A 19,336-nucleotide genomic window follows, 5' to 3' on the forward strand; every position below is an offset into this window, starting at 1 on the left:
AGTTTATTATTAGCATCTGTCTCAGCTCTCTCTCTCTCTCTCTCTCTCTCTCCTGTCGCCCTCCTCCTCCCGTCTTTTCGTCTCATTTCTGTCCGTCACTTTTTGTTTTTGTATTCTACATCACCTCGTCCCTTTTCTTCTCTCCATTGTTTGATTTTCACTTTTCTTTCTTCTTCTTAAAGGTGTTTTTTTTTTTCTCCTGTCAGTTTTGTGCTTGGAACGTGTAGATGTGTCACGTCTTTGCTCCTGGTTTCCGTTGACAACACTGCAGGCTATTTTTTACTTTGTCACAACTCCATGTCCTCCACTTTTTTTTCTTTTTCTTTTTGTGTAATTGCTGTAATATTATATTGTCCCATCCTCTTTTCCTCGTGGCGTAGTGTTCGTGCTGCTTCTGCTTCACCTGCCTCTCTCCTCCACCTTACCTCCCTCCATCCTCTTCCGAGCCAGCTCGCTCCGTCCTTTCAGCATGATGGGAAAGACCGAGCTGTACTCTCTGTATAAGGGTTTCCTGGACTGTATTTGCTTCTGCCTCTCTGTGAGTATCCACATTTCATTTCCCGTGCATGTGTGTGTGCACCGCTCTACACAAATCCCTGTCACCTCTGCATCATGCTTGACTTTTGACCTGGATATTTGCACCATGCTGTGACACCACATTAATACATTTTTAGTCTTCAAGCTCCACAATCCTGCAACAACAGATCACATGCAGACTTGAGTGTGTATATGTGGGCCACTGCTTGTTTCTGTGTGCGGTCTCGTTCGTGTCCCACACTTAAGTGTCTCCTCAGCACATGCTGGGCTTCTGATATTAATAACAGTCTCAGAATGTAGATGGAAATAGAGCCACTGCTCCTCCGATGAAAACCAGACGTCATATGACATTTTTTATTAGCTTCTTTTAAAACCAGCTCTCGTCACAGTGATCGACGTCAATGCACAAGCTCACACTCAGAGGGTTGATTTTAAGTCTTTGATGCAGCGCTAAGTAATGCATGAAATAACAAGCCTTGCTGTGCAGATTTGTTTCACTGTGTGTGTGTATTTATCTGTAGTTTTGACTCATCATCGAGTCTAAGTCAGGTCTAAGTCAGGTCTAAGTCAGGTCTAAGTCAGGTCTAAGTCCAGCTGGTGACCTTTGCCCTTTAAGGCCCAGTGGTCAGAACGTTAGTCAATCTGTTTTTAGTGATGGAGGCGACACAAATAGGTTGATCTCTGCCCTGATGTTTTACTTCTTTTACTCCACCTGTCCCAGATTTTAGTTTGACCTTGTTTTTTAGCGGAGCAGCTCCGAGACTGCGGTCGACAGCGAGAGGGACACTGAGAACGGTCACCTGATCTACAAGAGTGGGGACATCCTGGAAGACAGATGTGAGTATCAGATCAGGAGCAGTTGGCTGCCTGAATAAAAACAAAATCTCCAGTGGTAATGATCTGTTTCACCTCAATCTGCCACTCAGATGAGATAGTCGACACCTTGGGTGAAGGGACCTTTGGGAAAGTCGTACAGTGTTTGGACTACAACAGGTAATTAGCTTTGAACATTGCACCAATATTCAACATGTCTGATCTGCTCATATTTTAAACGTAGTATTTTAAAATGCAGGGGAGGAAGTCAAATTGCTCTAAAGATCATTAAGAACCAGGAGAAATACAGGGAAGCAGCCAACCTGGAAATCAATGTGCTGGAGAAGATCATCGAGAAAGATCCACTCAACAAAAGGTGAGTTGTTTGATCATTTTGTTGAGACTATGTTTCTATTGTTTTTATTTTCATTCATTTCATCCCTGTGTCCCTTTCTCCCATCAGACACTGTGTGCAGATGCTGGACTGGTTTAACTACTACGGCCACGTGTGCATCTCCTTCGAGTTGCTGTCTCTCAGCACGTTTGACTTCTTGAAAGCAAACAGCTTCCTGCCTTATCCCATTAACCAGATCCGACACATGGCCCACCAGATCTGCCACGCTGTCAGCTGTGAGTCCGGTGTGCACAGCTCCGGCTGCGCTGCACCACTTCTCTTTTTTCTCTGGTGCCCCTGCATCATAGTCAGTGGGGACAGTAAGCAGATTATTCACAGTTGTTCCACTGCAGCACGGACTGTCACCTGCAGATGATACGTGTAATAAGTGTTCCTCATTTACATTCTCTCATTTCATACCAGGCTACGGTGACAAACACAGCCAGGGTTTTAAATTTAGGATGATGTTGTTGTTTTGCTTGTTTTTTTTATGATCAACAACCTCAGAATATTTACTTTGTTGTAAATGAACAAAGAAAAACAGCACACACATATTCACATATATTTTCTTTGGTCTTTTGCCTTTGGATAGTGACAGTAGAGAAAAACAGGAAACAGGGAAAGATGAGCTGAATGACATGATGACATGCGGCAAAATCCCCTGAGGGGAATCAAACCGGGGAGCTGCTGCTTGAGGGCATGCATGTCTATGTGGTGCACATCTTAAATATATTTATATTAATACGAATATCTGAGAGGCTAGAACCAATTTACATTTGTCATTTTTGCTTAAAAAGAGACTAAACAGTCTGTTTATCATCTTTTTTTAACCTTTAAACATAAATACTTTTGCTCTTCGGCAGAGAACCTTGGTTAACTGGTGAACTGATTGATTCAAGTTGGTGCTGAGAGAAAGAGAAACACATTGTAAACAGGTTGTGAGACAATAATAAAGGAAGAATAAGATACCAGATACCGGTATTCTAGTAAATCTTATAATCTTAAGATTTAGGATTCGGTAAATCAGAAACTAGATTCTCAAAACTTGATGAAAACATATGAAAATTAGCCTCTGTGGCTAACTCTGACATCTTTTCAGAAATGTTAGTAATATGCACTGTCCCTGTCAAATAAAGTAATAAAGTAAATTAAAGTAAAAGCTGAACTGTCACTCATGGCAGGAAGATTTTTAAAAAAGACAGTCAGCAGTGAAAGATCAATATTTCATCAAGTAAATATAAACAGTCCAGAGGAGTAAATAGAAAAGGGATTTTATTTTGTTTAATTAAACCAATGCTTCATCAGACGGAAGGCGTAGTCAGTTCTACTTAATATTCCATTATATGTTGGATTTCACCTCAAATCTATGTTTGACATTTTGATCCAACTGAAATTTTGTCCAGAGGAGGGTGTTGGCTAATAAATCTAAAATCTACTTTCTCCCCCTCCTCTTCCTGTCTGCAGTTCTCCATGACAACAAGCTGACTCACACCGACCTGAAGCCCGAGAACATCCTCTTTGTCAACTCAGAGTTCTCCCTCATATACAACGCAGAGAAGGTTAGAAACAGCTGCAGGCGTGAAGGCTGGGACCTTCAGGGGGAGGTGGAAAACAGAAAACCAGGATGTTGAATAAGCGGTGGATTAATACGACGAGGAGAAGGAGAGGTCGCTCTGTAGTCGCCCATTTAGATGCAAATTTTGTCTCAGCAGAACCTGTGAACATCCAACATGTGTTCCCTGTTATAGGCACTCACATATTTATCTAAACAGACTGAAGATTGTGTTTTTTGACCTTAGTGTGAAAACATTTTTTAAATCAATTTTCATCAAGAAGTAGAATCACCTCCTTGAAATCAAATCAGTTAATCTTTTAGTCTGCGTGACGACTCAAAATTTGAAGAAATTCTCCAAAGGCAGACTTGAGATATGTTGAAGAGGCCAAGAATGATGAGGCCGCCTTGACCTTTGACCTTTGACCACCCAAACCTAATCTGTAGTGTAATCTGCTGTAATCTGCGAGTCTTAATGAACATTTGTGACAAATTTGATAAGATTCTCTTTGGGCATTCTCAAGATATCATGTTCACAAGGTCACAGTGACGTTGACTTTTCGATCTTTGAGCACCAAAATCTAAACAGTTAAATTTTGAGTCCAACTGAATGAATGAAGTTCGAAAAAAACTTCCCTCAAGGCGTTGATGAAATATCGTGTCTCACGAGACTGGTCATTGTAAAAATGACCAAAACTACTAATAGTAGTAGTAAAAGTAGTAAAGGTAGTAGTAATACTAATAGGTTCTGTAAATAGAGTGTAATGGATCTGACTGAGACTCATGGGCTGCTGTGTTCCCACATCTCAGCTGTTACATTGTTGGGTTCAGTGACATTATAACAGGAAGAACTGATGACCAGTACGACCACAATAACCCATAAACCATGACGGTCCTCACCGTGTCCTCACCGTGTCCTCACCGTGTCTCCCCCTGTCTTCCTCAGAAGTGCAACGAGAGGAGAATAAACGACACCACGGTGCGGCTCGTGGACTTTGGCAGCGCCACCTTTGACCACGAACACCACTCTTCCATCATCTCCACACGTCACTACCGAGCTCCGGAGGTCATTCTGGGTAAGAGACCTTGATTCAGAGTGGAGACCAACCAGCAGCAGTCAGCCTTGTTTAGTTGACTGTAGATGTTTGGTCCGTCTTTGCTCCCACAGAGCTGGGCTGGAGTCAACCGTGTGATGTGTGGAGCATCGGCTGCATCCTGTTCGAATTCTACGAAGGCTTCACGCTGTTCCAGGTCACATGAGTGTTTGTACTTGATGTTGAAAGTAGCACGAACTTCATGTTGTTGACGTCTTGTTTTTATTTATAGACACATGACAATAAGGAGCATCTCGCCATGATGGAGAGAATTCAGGGACCAATTCCTCAGAGGATGATCCAAAGGAGCAGGTATGACTCAAAGCTGCTCCACACAAATACAAACGTGTTTCTTTTCATCTGACATTTTATTTTTTGGGGTCCAGGAAGCAGAAGTACTTCAATCGAGGGCGTCTGGATTGGAACGAGGGCTCCAAGGTCGGACACTACGTGAAAGCCAAGTGCAAACCACTGAGGGTGAGCCGAGGCCGGTTTACATTTTTACACAGCAGCTAAGTACGTTGACCTTCTCTAACAACATGCTTCTTCTGCGTGTTATCACAGAAGTACTTGTTGTCACGTGGAGTCGAACACCACCAGTTTTTCAGTCTGCTGGAGACGATGCTGGAGTATGAGCCCACAAAACGCACTTCTCTCTGTTCCGCTGACCGCCATCCCTTCCTCCTGCCCCTCACTGAGCCAGGAAGGAGCCGGGTCTGGAGAAACAGCCTTGATCTGAGCAGATGACGGAGAAGTGATCGCCCTCAGGCCTCTGATCGAATTAGAGGCCGGGAATAAAACAATATGAGAAGAGTAAAGCAAGGCAGATTCAGTTACTGTATATGGCACAGACATGGTCATGTGCTAAAAAAGTAAGGAAGCACAAAAGACAAATCTTTGTGAAGCTTCTTGACGTTACATTCGTTTCACTCATTTGTCCAAATTGACGTACAAAGCATGTTGCTAATTATGTTGAAATTAACCCGGTGCTGTTCCAGATGTTCCAGAAGCGCAGGCCCCTTCTGTTCACTATTTATTTTTGTCCAATATAAGATTATTTTGCAGTCTCTGAAAAGTTATAACAAACATTTTTGTTAGTGTTGCGTTTATAAATGCATTGTAAGTTCAGATTGATGTGAAAAGTGAATCTGCCACACAAACAAACGCTGATGAAAACATAACATCCTTGGCCGAGGTAATAATTAAACTGTGGAAAAGGATAAACAAGTTGCATCCACCTGCCAGGGGAGTTTTCTATCAAACATAAATAAGTGGAAACTGATGGAACTTATTTTCTAAATATCTTTTCCAAGATATAAAAATGTCAAATACAGCAGCCTGGTTTGCTGATGACAAATTTTACATGAATTGTAGTAAAATGGGCAAAAAAGTGTGGAATAGTCTTTTAAAGACTGATCGTCACATGCAGTTTAACCAACGCTGCAAAAAAAATAACTGTGAAATATATCCGTTTATATTATATCTCTAAAATTTAGAGGATATCAATATAAAAGCTTAAAAAGTATAATTTCAGTTTTATTCTCTTTTTAGAAACAATGTGTGTTTTTGTAAAACATTTTGTATAAAATGACTTGAGACATTCAATAAATTCAATTCTGTTAATAATGTGTGTGGCCTCTTCTCACCCAGCGTACGTGTTATTTGTGCATGTCTCACACACGCACACACACACACACACACACGTCACTGCCATTGACTCGCTGGCCCACTTTGGCATGTTTACTGAGTGCAGCTCGGCAGAGAGCGGGGGCACAAGGCTGAGCGAGTGAGTGCACTCGCCAACTTTCCTCTTCAGCCTTGGCAGAGCTGAGAGAGACTTAGTGTCAGCGTATGTGTGCCTGAACGATTGAGACCTTATACTTCTGAAGTGTTTGTGTGTGTGTGCATGTGCGTGTGCGCGTGTGCGTGCGTGTGCGTGTGTGTTTAAGTGTGTGCTGTAAATGATCTTCCTTGGCGATGCTAAAAGTCATTGTAGGTTGTTAAAGACGTTAATATGAAACATAAGAAACTTGTTTATGTGCACATGGAGACTTGTTGAGGGGGAAATTTGTGCGCGTGTGGAAAGACTCATGACTGTTTACTTGTTGTTGTTTACTTGATTTCAACAAAGATTTAGCTCTTGTTGATGCTTTTCACAGAGCTACTTTAACAAGTTTATTCTCTCACCTTTCTTCACACATTTTGTAATAAATTTACTAAAATTAGAAACAAACTGTACAGATGATAAGATGAATTTGAAGTAGACACTGTATATACAGTATTCTTGAAATGAGCTTTATCAGAAACAATGACGGCTAAATGTGTTTAAAATGTCAGTATCTAATATTTTATGATTTGTTGTGGTTTCTAAAAAGAGGTTCATCAAATTGATGACCCTGAACATAAGCACATTTGTGTTCCAGTAGATTTTTAGTCATTCCAGATCCTACAGACGAAAAAACTGCAGGACTGAAGCTCTCACCTCAACTACTGAGGCTCAAACAGGTGTTTAACATGGTTTAACATGGTCTAACAGCCTGAGACGACCCCCTGCAGCACCGACCGTCTGTGCCTGCTCCAGCCTCAAGTCTGTGCCAAAACCAAGAAGTTTAAACACTGTTCTCTGCAATAGATACAAAACTAAACAGACAAACATCAATAAAACATTTCAGAATTCCATCTTTATCTGCAAATAAGAACGACACGATATTTCAGAATGATAAGCGATGGTTTTATAAGAACTGGACAGAGATGCTGCTTATTCACTTGAATAAGAATTGCTCAGCCATCACTGCAGGTACCGCTGTTCACTTCATGGCAGCAAGGCTGAGATAAGGATCTGTATCCAGCTCTTCAAAACGTCCGTACTGTGTGATAAGAAAAGGCCAGAATGGATTTCATGATTTTACTGATTAGTTTGAAGGTTCTTCATCGTCTCTGTCCAAACTGTATCTCTGACCTTTTAGTGCAGCTTGCACCAGCACCCACTTTGAGATCAGAGGTGTTTTGCCCGTTCCAGCGACTCGGCTGAAACCCAAAGGGGACGGGGGCCTTTGCTGTCAGGACCCTGAGGTACTGGAACAACCTGCCTGAGGAGATAAGGTCAGCTGAGTCAGTGATGGTTTTTTAATTCCTTCGTAAGACATATTTTATCAGAGAGCCTGACCTGATTTTATTTTTATTTTCCCTATATCTGTTTTCACATATCATACTGGTTTTTCTCCATCATTACCCTAAGAGGATATAGGCGGTATAGATAATGGATAGATGGATGGATGATTTCATGACTAGTGGGGTGCCATTGTAGTGTGCTGCTTCTCTGTGTCTCTCTCTCTCTCTCTCTCTCTCTCTCTCTCTCTCTCTCTCTCTCTCTCTCTCTCTCTCTCTCTCTCTCGTCTGTCTCTCTCTCTCTCTCTCTGTCTCTGTGTCTCTCTCTCTCTGTCTGTCTCTCTCTCTCTCTCTCTCTCTCTCTCTCTCTCTCTCTCTCTGTCTCTCTCTCTCTCGTGTCTCTCTGTGTCTCTCTCTCTCGTCTGTCTCTCTCTCTCTCTCTCTCTCTGTCTCTTTGTCTTTCTCTGTGTGACTCTCTCTGTCTCACTCTCTCTCTGTCTGTGTCTCTCTCTGTCTCTCTCTCTCTCGCTCGCTCTCTCTCTCTCTTCCATGCAAGAAAACACAAAAGCAACACTTAGAGGAATCTCTGGATCAGTGACAGTGACGGTTAAACACGTGACAGTGAGTAACACACACGCACACACACACAATACAGTAAATAATGCAAACATACAACCTCCCTCCTCTCAGCTGTAATTGTCTGCACCTTGGATGAGTGAACTGATCCCAGATCTGCTGCTGAAGACGAGCTGGAGGAGGCGTGGCGTTTCTCTGTGATCTCCTTAAAGCATTAAAGCGTCTCCGCCTGGGAACAAAGCGAAGCAGTCTGGGGGCTGGTAGGGAAAGAACAGGATGGAAAAAGGGATTTTAATTGGGTTGGTTGAGGTGTTCAGAACCACTTTGTGTGTCTGTATCTGTGTGTGTGTGTGTGTGTGTGTGTGTGTGTGTGGAGGTCATTTAAAAGGAATCAAATTCATATCACATATCCCTCTTCATGAGATTTCACCCTGTTTTTATAGCATCAAATAATAGGAACTACCAAAAATGACAATAACCATCTTTGAGAGAATATTTTAAATGTTTGGTTTGGTCCATGTCCCGTCTACTATCAGGAGAGGCAGGATTTATGACTGATACCTCAGCCAGCCACAAGGAGGCGATCAAGACGCTTTGGCTTCACTTTTGGGGAGCAGTCAGGTCGTCCATCTTTAGAAAACAGTCTACACCGATTTCTTTTCTCTTTCTTTGTTGTGTGTCTTTGTCATTTATGGGCCTCAGGCTGCAACAAGTCAAAATGATGTGAAGAAACTGCTTCATTTATTAGTTTCATTGGTGCAGGACACTCTAATAAAACATGCTCTGTATCTTTAACCAGGCCTTGATAGTGACATGTTTGGTTTGCTGGGGTGGTTGAAGGGGGGAGGTGGGGGGTGACCTCCCACTGTCACTCCTTCAACAGTTTGGGCAGCTTCTCGGTCCAGTTGTCATCACTTCCCTCTTATCTCCCTGCGACGCAGACGCTGCCCTCTCAGGTCAGACTCCCTCCATCCAGGTGTATCTGTTTCATTTCCTTTTCTCATCTCTGTATAATCCACTGAACCAAATACTGATAATGGTCTTGCAAGGAGCTGCAGAGGTGTTGGAAGTTACCTATCCTGTCAGAACGTCTGTCTGATAGCTCACTTCACTGCTCCGCTGCACGTAAACAGGGAAAATAAAGTCTTAAATCAGACTCTGAATACAGGAGCAACATTGATGTATTGTCAGAACCCATTTGTCACTCAACATGACATCAGCTCACATCTCTAAATCTCCCTCACAAACACGTGAGTCATCGGGTGCATTACCTGTCACAGCTAACAAGATCCCCCTCATTAAATCCTTTAAGTGCTAATCAGGAGAGTCGAGGTTGTGGAAGAGCGAAGCGAGGTAAGAGGAGGAGAAGAGGGAAGAAGAGGAAGCAGAGGCTGAAACCTGGAACAGTCGTTTTCTCCTGTGAAGGCCGAGGACCAGAAACACAAGATTCTGTGAAGACGCTTTTGTTGTTTTCTCCGGTTTGCTCTGAGGCTTAAGGAGATCGTGTGGTAGCGGTTGAGGCCATCTGGCTGAAGCTTTAGCAGGATTTTATGCTGTGAGCCACCTGCATGGGTAAGTGTGACCACGCCTAAGTTTACTTTGTGTGTTAATTGTAACAAACTGCCTGAAAGATAGTCAGTATAAAATGTAGTGGAGTGTGACATGTAAACATTTTTGTCCTTGTGTGTTTTTTATCTGCTTTTTTCAAGGACGTCCCTCGGAGACAAACACTTGATCGTTGCATGAACCTTTGTGAGTGTGTGTGAGTGTGTGTGAGTGTGTGTGTACTAAGTCTTTGTGTGTCTGAACCTTGTCTGACTCTCACCCTTGTCCTTGCCAGGTCTCAACCTGCCAGGCCACAGGACGTGAGACTGTGTGTGTGTCCTGAGCTCGTCCTGTCAGAGCAACACAACATGAACCAAGGAGAAAACCATTACACATCCACTCATCACCTGTCAATCAAATAGAGGTGTGGTGGTCGCTGCCTCCCATCCTGAGCGAGAGAGAGAGAGCGAGAGAGAGAGAGAGCGAGAGAGAGAGAGAGAGAGCTTCATCATGAATTCTTTGTCGAGAGTGAAGAAGTCCCTGAGGACGCCCATCTGGAAGCTGACCAGCTGTGTGTCGGGGGTGAAGCATCAGAAGTTGTGTGCCAAACCCAGGGACGGGAGGGGCAGAGGGGGTGGGGGAGGCAGACGAGGGTGTAGGAGGTCGGGTAAGACCCCCCCACTCCGAACTGCACCTCCCAAGGACCCCACAGTCATCTGCTCGTACCAGGCCGACCTGGAGAAGGAGAGGCAAGTGGAGGGTGATGTAGAGACATTACATGAGGAGGTGGAGGTAGTACTATATACAAGTACTAGGTCTACTGTAACAATACTTTATTACTCTACTATAACAATATTTAATTACAGTAACATAATATTATTTCATTATTGCACTGTAACAATACAGTACTCAATGCAGTAAAAATGTGTTATACTATTTAATATTAGGTTATATTGTATTTTATCAGCATAATCTTTTAATGTTGTAGTTGATCAAGATCAAGCATTTAAACACTTCATTGGCTTTCACCAATAACAATCCACCATATTCTTTTAGGTAATCAGATACTTCAGATGTAACATTTCTTTCAACTACAGCTGTCACATAAATGTATGCAGTGTATGTGAATTAGTAAAAAGTAATATACTATAGTAATATACATGGTTGAATAACAGTTACCTCACCTCGTGTGCGCTCAGTGCAGGTGGAGCTGTTGGGACATTTTGTGAGCAGGTGTATTTGTATAATGAGCTTTAATTGAAATCTGTCTGCAGTACGTCAGGTGGGTTCATGTCTGTCTGCCGTGTTTACAGGAAGCAGCGGGAGGCGGTGAACGCTCAGAAGAACGCAGAGAGAGCAGCTTTGAGAAATCATTTCAGGAGAAAATACCAGCTGTCCAAGGTCTGTTGGTGCAGAACAAGACAAAACAACAAGTGTAACAGCTTTATTAATGCTTTTACAACAGTAAAACAAAACATCAGATTTACCATTTAAGTTTTTGTTGAAAACTCTGGATTGTTTTTCCCATATCAGTTGATCCAACATGTATACACTGACTTTGCATTTACTGCTAAACATCGAGTCCTATCCAAACCTAACCAGATTTGTTATGTGGCATATTTGACATTTGCTATTTTTTGTTTCTGTTGCCAGAATCTTATGTTAATCACCTGTTTAAAAACAGTTAAATGTAAAAATTATAATCGTAATAAATTCATCGTTGCACAAAGATCCTCTGCAGACATCAGCTTTAAATTCTATCACCTTGTGTAACTTCACGCTCTGAGTCTCATGTTCTGCTGCAGATTAGCAACTGTGCACGTCCCTCACATTACTGTGTCAAACCTTCAAACGTTCAATAATTATTATTATCCACATTTCACGTTGTTGTGGCCCGTGCACGAGTAATGTTGACAAATGCAGAGTCAATTTAAATCACCAGGTTCTCACTTTCTGTCAGGCGCTCGGCCCTTTAACTGTCTTCCTGCTCTGTTTTTCCATCACCATTAAGAGCCCGAAGGACGTGAGCCACCTGAGGTCTGTGGGAGGGAAAGTGTCGCTCCCCCGCGGGCTGTCGAAGATCATTTATCCTGAAACCAAAGCCAAGGACGACGGCTTCAACCTGCTGAGCGCCTTTCAAGGCCTCAGTTTCAACACAGCGCGGCTCACAGGGAGGAAGCACAGCAAGGCGTCCACTCCTACACCAACCACTGGGGACTCCTGTAAAGTCATGTGATCCATATGTGATCACAGGGGCGATTACTTCACGGACTTGGGATTGATTTAGCTGTTTGAACAAATTTCAGGGAAACAGCAGGAGAAAATACTCTCATCTTACATCAGCGGTCAGACGATCATTAAGTCCGGATCTGCTGTCACTGCGAAACCATATGATTTTTTTGGTTTTTAATATGGTTGTTGTTTATGTGGCAAAAATGATGCAGAACTTCTAGGTCAAAAATGATGCTACTTTCTAATGAATAACTTATTATTTCACGAGTAAGTTATACACTTTTTACAAGTGATGTGGTTTAGAGACAATTCACTTTACATCAGCTATTCATCGAATTTCTATACCACTTATCCTTTAAGGGTTCGGGTGGGCTGGGTTCAATCCCAGCTGCCGTTGTGTCAGAGGCAGGGTTCACGTCTCCAGCCAATCATTTTCCAATACACAGAAACAAGCAACAATTAAGACGCTCCAATTAACCCAACCCCAATCTGCACGTCTTTGGACTGTGGGAGGAAGCCGGAGCTCCTGCAGAAAACCCACACAAACACGTGGAGAACATGATAACTCCTCACAGGAAGACCCCCGACTGAAGCAGGATTTGAACCAATCACCTTCTTGCTGTGAGGTGACAGAGCAGAACATACGCCCCAATACACCATAATGTATTTGTACACACATATAGACCTTACAATATCATATAGGAACCCAACAAACCCACAACAAGCAAACAGATATTTAATCAAAAAACAGTAAAATACAGTTGAAATAAACAAGGTTATTATTCTAAATTAATAAACACATCAAATTGTACAACTACTTAGTGTGTTCATGATAACGGGTGATGATGAACTGATGATTTCAAATGGAGTTTTTACATGATCTTTTTAAGGTTTGATCATTTTCTCATCCCATTTATAATGTAAATGTATCAGTCTTTTCATAAGTAATCATATCATAATGTTATAATTACATAATAGGTTGTCCAGTGGATGGTAGTTGATTGATAATAGAAGTTACTGTAGCTAGTTTCTACTCACAGGGCTGTTGCAGCTCTAAATGACAAAGATCCAACTGATCTCTTCACAAGTAAGGAACCTCAGGGCGACACGTTCACTTTTCAACACACATTCACACAAGTAATGAAGCAACACTTAATGTACTTTTTGTATTTATGAGAAAATGTTTGAACATGTGTTTTTCTGCTGTTTCTTTGTTGATCGTCTGAGAGCTGGGTTACGTCCACATGTGTGAGTTAAAAATCACATCTGTAACGTGTCTGAGCCAAATGTGAAGCTTTTAGTTTCTTGTAATGACAAACTTGTTTCCATGGAAATATTGTGTAAATAGTCTGAAGCTGCGTAGTAACAGAATTTTATACAACATGAAGCAGAAATCTGAAATAACAATAGAAATTTTCCAAGCTGAAGGTTGTATTGAAGACTTCTTTGACCAGCTGTGCTGTGAGTGTGTGTATGCGTACAGATATCTTTGTGAGGACCATTTTGGATCTGGAAAAACAGTAAATAGAAATATGCACACAGAAACTACACTGTTGCACATTGTGAGGACATTTTTGATGGTCCTCACAAATTCAAAGGGCAGATTGAGAAGACTTGGTTTAGGATTAGGGATAGAATTTAAGTTTAGGTTAGGGTTAGGCATTTAGTTTTGATGGTTAAATTTAGGGTAAGGGGCTAGGGAATGTATTATGTCAATGAATGTCCTCACTAAGACAGATTTACAAACAAGTGTGTGTGTGTGTGTGTGTGTGTGTGTGTGTGTGTGCGTGCGTGCGTGCGTGCGTGCGTGCGTGCGTGTGTGTGTGTGTGTGTGTGTGTGTGTGTTGACATTCATGCTGTGTTGTCTTTCTCTTGAACTCTGACACACACATTCATAAATCATAACCTCCTATCAGCTCATTAGAATAATAGAGCACATCCAAGGATACAAGGTTGGGGTTGGAGGAGGGAAATAATCAGTCCTGCGGACACAAACACCACGGGGGTGTCACAACTCTGCACGAGACCCATGGACACATCTCGCTTGGACCATGAAGAGCATGTCCGTCCGAGTGACTGGGTGCACCAGAGCGCCGGGCACCCGAGGGTCCAGACCTGTGTTCTTTGGTGTTGCACCACAGAAGGCTCTGTCTACGAGTGCGGCAGAGACGGTGGTGGAGGCAAAGTTAGAGGGAGGAAAAGGAGCCCAGGGAGCAGGGGTTAGAAAGAGAGGGGTGGATGGACGGGTGAGGAGCTTTCAGGAGATCCCTCACACGGGAAGGAATGGCTGGGTGAACCTGGTGAAGTTCTGGAGACAAGATTATTTCGGTCAGCTCCACAAACACATGGAGAGGACCTTCAACACACTCGGCCCCATCTACAGGTAAAGGAGGGAGATGGGTGGTGTTGTAGGTGTAGATGTTGGAAAAGATTTAAGAGGATATTGGGATCAATCACCTTAACTTTGGGAATGATGTTAGAATAGAGAGATTAATTGTCGATCCTCATGTGTGTTTCCAACGTGGCCTTTTTGTATGTGTGTGTGTCTGTGTGTGTGTAGGGAACATGTTGGCACACACAGGAGTGTGAACATCATGATGCCGTCAGACATCTCTGAGCTGTTTCGCTCCGAGGGCCTGCACCCCCAACGGATGACCCTGCAGCCGTGGGCCACACATCGTGAGACGCGCCAGCACAGCAAGGGGGTCTTCCTCAAGTCAGTACCTCCTCTGTGCCTATCTGAACAATACCCCTGTGTGGCTTACCTCCCTTCTGGGGACACGATACAAGCCCCCACAAGTCATTCATTTTAATGGTTCTAGCTGATTGTGGTTAGAGACACATAACGAACACAAAGAGAAAATCAGAGCTGAAACTACCACTGCACAGAGACAATGCACCTGTGCTGTCTGTGGTCGTGTTTCTGTCTGTGTGTAGCTTCTATTTAAGAATGGTTAAGATCAATCAATCAATCAAACTTTATTGATATACCCTGTTTCAAACAAATCCATTCAAAGGTTTTTTATCTGTGATTGACAAAACATAGGATGTTGAAATGGAATTCAGTTAAGATGAAAAAAAAATATTATTATCACTAAAATTCTAGTAAAGCTAAATAGGAGTAATAATGATACAAATAAATATAATTATAATTTGGGTTTTGTTAAACACAAATATACAAGAAAACAGACTTTGACACAACATCTGTACATCAGGCATATTTCAGATAAGAAGCAGAACATCTGCTTGATACACATGTTCCCTTTTTCTTTCTAAACACACTTTGCTCTGCACTGATTGAAATGGGTCAAATTTAACGCCTCGTTGCAATTTCTTCTCACCACAGGAATGGCGAGGAGTGGAGAGCTGACCGTCTCCTGCTCAACAAGGAGGTGATGATGAGCTCGGCCGTGAAGCGGTTCCTCCCTCTCCTTGACGAGGTGGCGAGCGATTTCAGTCGAATGCTGCAGGCGAAAGTGGAGAGGGAGGGGAGAGGAAAGAAGGGGAAACGCAGTCTGACCATTGATCCGAGCCCTGATCTCTTCCGCTTCGCGCTGGAAGGTTGGAGGTCATCATCCCCAGTGATTTGTGACCTGGGGTTTCTTGATGTACATTTCATGTGTGATTGCTCTGCTAGCTCCTGCATTAATTCACCCAGATGCCCTGCACAACATTTTTCGGTCAAGGTGTTCGGTGTAGAAATATTTTAAAGGATGGGTGTCTCATCTCCTCTCAATCCACCAATGACTGACCTTGGTGTCCCCGGGGAGGGGAGGGGAGGAGATGGATTAATGTCACCTCCCTCTTTTGACGAGCTTCCATTCAGCTCTTCGGGTTGAGTCACGAATGCTGACGCAGGCTGTGTCACCTTCTCACGTCAGACACATGATTATACAATCTGCAGGAACATCACATTTTAAAATTCTTTTTGATTCTTTGTCTGCTAATGTCCCACCGCCTCTGCTCTGTCTGGCTTCATTAAAACGAATATTCTCACCTCGTCAGGGAGAAGCAAAACTCCCTCTAACCTGAGGTGTATCTGTTGTTAACAAAATGCAGATTCAGAGGGTCAAGGAGAACACCTTTAAAAATAGAAACACCAAAAAAGACGATCAAAGCCGCAGCCTTTTTTCACGAGGTCTGCTCCTTTCATGTGCCTATCTGCAACGTGCCACATTCACAAGTGTGAATGCCTGGGTGACTCACACTTGTGTACATCTGTGTGTTCGCTGGGGCGAAGAGGGGGAGAGCTGACGACTTTGAGTTATGCTGGTCTGGACTTAATGGACCAGAGCACACGGAGCCAGGTGCTGAGCCTGGGTAGGAACAGGCCAAAGAGAAACTCGATTACAGTCAGTGATGTGTAGTTAGGTGTCTATTAGGTGTTGGGTTTCCTCTGAGACAGTGTAAGTACTTGGAAAACAAAACTGCCTCCGTGTGTGGGGCTGGAATTGAAAAATACTGAATGTTTTCTTGCTGTGGCCGAGAAAAATTTACTTTAACCTCTCAAAAAAACACATTTTTGAATTTCTTTTCTTAATTCTCTTAAACCCCAAATCATGAAATGATCAGCCCATCTGTGATAGTTTGAATTTACAGCAAGAAAATGTATGAATCTCGAGGTTCTATAATAAATTTTCTGGTAAAGCCTTTATTCATTTCCATGATAATCCAACACTTTTGTAAACAGTGTCTCAGATTAATTTTGATCTGATTAATTTTGTGAATGTTTGTGATATATCTCTCACCCATACACCCATTTCCTTCCCTCCCTCCCTCCCTCCCTCTGTCCAGCAAGTTGCCATGTGCTGTACGGCGAGCGTATCGGTCTCTTCTCCTCATCGCCCTCCCTGGAGTCTCAAAAGTTCATCTGGGCTGTGGAGCAAATGCTGGCGACCACCCCTCCTCTACTCTACCTGCCCCATCGCCTCCTGCTCCGCATTGGCGCTCCCCTGTGGACCCAGCACGCCACTGCATGGGACCACATCTTCAGTCATGGTACAGAGAGCTACATGGATTGGACTTCTAATGGAGGAATAATCAGCCATTTCTGGATGATCTAATGCTCTTCAATCAATATATTTCTGCTTCATTACTCTCATCTGGCCTGACTCTGTAATCCTGTCCTCTTCCAGCGGAAGCCAGGATCCAGCGGGTGTACCAGCGCATGTCATCCTCCCAAGGTCCAGGGGCTGAGGCTGGGTCAGCTGGAGGCCAGTACACCGGGGTTCTGAGCCAGCTCATGGAGAAAGGGCAGCTATCTTTGGACCTCATCAAAGCCAACATCACTGAGCTGATGGCTGGAGGGGTTGACACGGTGTGTGTGTGTGTGTGTGTGTTAATGTGTGTGAGTGTGTGTGTGTGTGTGAGAGTGTGTGCCTGATTGCTCTCCTTGGCCTGAGTCTGTATACCTCACCCCAACTGATTCTGTGTCACCTCTCATCCCATCTTCCATCTTCTCTGCAGACAGCGGTGCCCCTGCAGTTTACTCTGTTTGAGCTCGGTCGCAACCCAGAGGTGCAGGAGAGTGTGAGGCAGCAGGTGAGAACATCATGGGCTGAGGCTGGTGGGGACCCTCAGAAAGCCCTGCAGGGGGCGCCACTACTGAAAGGCACAATCAAGGAGATTCTCAGGTACAAGGAACCAAAGACTGTCTGCATAAGGCCTGTGGTACCAGTTTGTGGACCACTGTACCTCCACCAAGGGCCAATAGTCCCCCTAGATTAAACCCTCATAGATATCAGACCCCTAAATATGCAAGATGGAAGATTCAGATCAATAGAGCAGTAAAATCATGAGCTGAGAACAGTTGTGTGCGTGTGTGTGTGTGTGTGTGTGTGTGTGTGTGTGTGTGTGTGTGTGTGTGTGTGTGTGTGTGTGTGTGTGTGTGTGTGTTTGTTGTCGTTTTGGTTTGTGGCAGGTTGTACCCAGTGGGAATCACAGTGCAGCGGATGCCAATCAAAGATATTGTTCTTCAGAATTACCACATACCTGCTGGGGTGAGTGATCAGACAGTGGCTCTCTTTTTCCTCCAAATCCTCCACATGGAGTCAGATGTATATTCAGAGCTGACTTCCCCGGTCTTTTGTCAACTCTCCCCCTCAGACCATGGTCCACGCCTGTCTTTATCCTCTGGGAAGGAGCACGGATGTGTTTGAGAATCCACAAAGCTTCCAGCCCGGCAGGTGGAGCAACAGCAGAGAGGAGGGACAGAGAGCAGAGGGGACAGGGTTTCGCTCCCTAGCGTTTGGGTTTGGTGCGAGACAGTGTGTCGGGAGGAGGATTGCTGAGAACGAGATGCAGCTCCTGATCATGCATGTGAGTAGCAGCAAACAAGAGAAGGAGGAAAGAGGGAGAAGGAGGAAGAGGGGGATGGAATCAGAGAGAAAGGATGTGATGCAATAAGAATGGAAAGAGATGGAAAGGCTAGTGTTGAGGTATCAGGAAATAGAAAGGAGATTTGATAAGCTTAACCTGAGCAGACACAGGTTAAGCTTCACAAATCCTCTGTGCAGCAGAAGAGACACAGGTTGTGCTGCTGAGAAGTGGTGGAGGAAGTACTCAGGTTTCTTTTCATCATGTGATTCTGGTATCTTTTCACACTTCTTATTTAAACAGGACACATTGCCGCAAGAAAATCTTTATTCAGACAACATTGTTCATAAAAATAACTTAACAATAAGTGGTAAATCTTAATCATCCTGATGTGATAAATGGGAGAGGAGGAAAGAATAAAGCTCTGCTTTTTTACAAATATATATTCTGACCTTTTACTAATCTTTTTTTTTTCTTGTGAAATATATTAGAGACGTTCATGTACATGAAACTATGTATTACATGTGTCAGATAAATGTAGTAGAGTAAAAGAAAAACTAATAGCAGGTAGCGTAAAACAGAAATATGCATTTAAAGCACAAGTATCACAACATTTTACTAAATAATAAATCTACCTACATTAAATCCATAACTTAACATACTTCTTCTCTTCCCTTCTGTCTCCATGCTTCCATCACCTCCATCACATCCTCACCCCACCTTACAAACACACACACACACACACACACACACACACACACACACACACACACACACACACACACACACACACACTCTCTCTCTTTAGATCCTGCTAAGCTTCCACATCGGCGTGTCATCCTCAGAGGACATCAAAACCACATACACCCTCATCCTCCAGCCAGAAACCCCACCAAGGATCACTTTCAGCAAGCTCTGACACACACACAAACACACACACACACACACACACACACACACACACACACACACACACACACACACACACACACACACACACACACACACACACACACACACACACACACACACACACAAATTAGCCTGTGTTGATCATAATGCAACATAATGTGACCAGTGAAGGTTCTGATCTTCATCATCAGTCCATGTTTTCATCATGCTGACAAATAAAGAACCAACTCTACTTCCTGTTGTTTTCATTGTGGCTAA

At 43.3% G+C, this 19,336-nt stretch overlaps 3 protein-coding genes and 1 long non-coding RNA gene across 5 annotated transcripts; 3 read left to right on the forward strand and 1 right to left on the reverse strand.

The window, feature by feature from the left end:
- The first annotated feature begins 41 nt into the window (after positions 1 to 41).
- clk2b (CDC-like kinase 2b) lies at positions 42 to 6,020 on the forward strand. The gene is made up of 11 exons (XM_035163335.2): positions 42 to 538; positions 1,284 to 1,374; positions 1,464 to 1,530; positions 1,610 to 1,726; positions 1,814 to 1,980; positions 3,209 to 3,303; positions 4,243 to 4,372; positions 4,465 to 4,547; positions 4,623 to 4,702; positions 4,777 to 4,867; positions 4,955 to 6,020. The coding sequence occupies exons 1-11, from the start codon at positions 470 to 472 to the stop codon at positions 5,135 to 5,137; spliced, it is 1,173 nt and encodes a 390-aa protein (XP_035019226.1). The 5' UTR covers positions 42 to 469; the 3' UTR covers positions 5,138 to 6,020.
- A 248-nt stretch (positions 6,021 to 6,268) lies between these two features.
- On the reverse strand, positions 6,269 to 8,226 carry LOC118113538. Its single transcript, XR_004697350.2, has 3 exons — positions 8,175 to 8,226; positions 7,350 to 7,479; positions 6,269 to 7,257 (listed from the first exon to the last, which is right to left on the reverse strand). It is a non-coding gene; the product is annotated as an uncharacterized LOC118113538 (long non-coding RNA).
- Positions 8,227 to 9,386: 1,160 nt separating this feature from the next.
- LOC118113537 (complexin-3) lies at positions 9,387 to 13,278 on the forward strand. Of its 2 annotated transcripts, XM_035163336.2 has the most exons (5): positions 9,387 to 9,646; positions 9,784 to 9,826; positions 9,915 to 10,368; positions 10,933 to 11,020; positions 11,631 to 13,278. In XM_035163336.2, the coding sequence occupies exons 3-5, from the start codon at positions 10,130 to 10,132 to the stop codon at positions 11,853 to 11,855; spliced, it is 552 nt and encodes a 183-aa protein (XP_035019227.1). In that variant the 5' UTR covers positions 9,387 to 9,646; positions 9,784 to 9,826; positions 9,915 to 10,129; the 3' UTR covers positions 11,856 to 13,278. The 2 variants fall into 2 exon arrangements, with proteins under 2 accessions (XP_035019227.1, XP_035019228.1); XM_035163337.2 differs by lacking the exon at positions 9,784 to 9,826.
- A 357-nt stretch (positions 13,279 to 13,635) lies between these two features.
- On the forward strand, positions 13,636 to 19,310 carry LOC118113534 (cytochrome P450 11B, mitochondrial). The gene is made up of 9 exons (XM_035163332.2): positions 13,636 to 14,234; positions 14,412 to 14,567; positions 15,198 to 15,412; positions 16,646 to 16,849; positions 16,987 to 17,168; positions 17,318 to 17,484; positions 17,772 to 17,850; positions 17,957 to 18,169; positions 18,975 to 19,310. Exons 1-9 carry the CDS (start codon positions 13,903 to 13,905, stop codon positions 19,083 to 19,085), a joined length of 1,659 nt encoding a protein of 552 aa, XP_035019223.1. The 5' UTR covers positions 13,636 to 13,902; the 3' UTR covers positions 19,086 to 19,310.
- The last annotated feature ends 26 nt before the right edge of the window (positions 19,311 to 19,336 follow it).

Source organism: Hippoglossus stenolepis, chromosome 8 (genome assembly GCF_022539355.2).
Source record: "Hippoglossus stenolepis isolate QCI-W04-F060 chromosome 8, HSTE1.2, whole genome shotgun sequence".
NCBI classification, from domain to species: Eukaryota; Metazoa; Chordata; class Actinopteri; order Pleuronectiformes; family Pleuronectidae; genus Hippoglossus; species Hippoglossus stenolepis.

Coding starts and splice junctions, on each gene's coding strand:
- clk2b (XM_035163335.2), top strand. CDS start 470: ATGATGGGAAAGACCGAGCTGTACTCTCTGTATAAGGGTTTCCTGGAC. Junction 4,373..4,464: donor AGCTCCGGAGGTCATTCTGG/GTAAGAGACCTT, acceptor TTGCTCCCACAG/AGCTGGGCTGGAGTCAACCG. Junction 4,548..4,622: donor AAGGCTTCACGCTGTTCCAG/GTCACATGAGTG, acceptor TTTTATTTATAG/ACACATGACAATAAGGAGCA.
- LOC118113537 (XM_035163336.2), top strand. CDS start 10,130: ATGAATTCTTTGTCGAGAGTGAAGAAGTCCCTGAGGACGCCCATCTGG. Junction 10,369..10,932: donor GCCGACCTGGAGAAGGAGAG/GCAAGTGGAGGG, acceptor CCGTGTTTACAG/GAAGCAGCGGGAGGCGGTGA. Junction 11,021..11,630: donor GAAAATACCAGCTGTCCAAG/GTCTGTTGGTGC, acceptor ATCACCATTAAG/AGCCCGAAGGACGTGAGCCA.
- LOC118113534 (XM_035163332.2), top strand. CDS start 13,903: ATGAAGAGCATGTCCGTCCGAGTGACTGGGTGCACCAGAGCGCCGGGC. Junction 15,413..16,645: donor CTTCCGCTTCGCGCTGGAAG/GTTGGAGGTCAT, acceptor CCCTCTGTCCAG/CAAGTTGCCATGTGCTGTAC. Junction 17,169..17,317: donor TGGCTGGAGGGGTTGACACG/GTGTGTGTGTGT, acceptor TCTTCTCTGCAG/ACAGCGGTGCCCCTGCAGTT.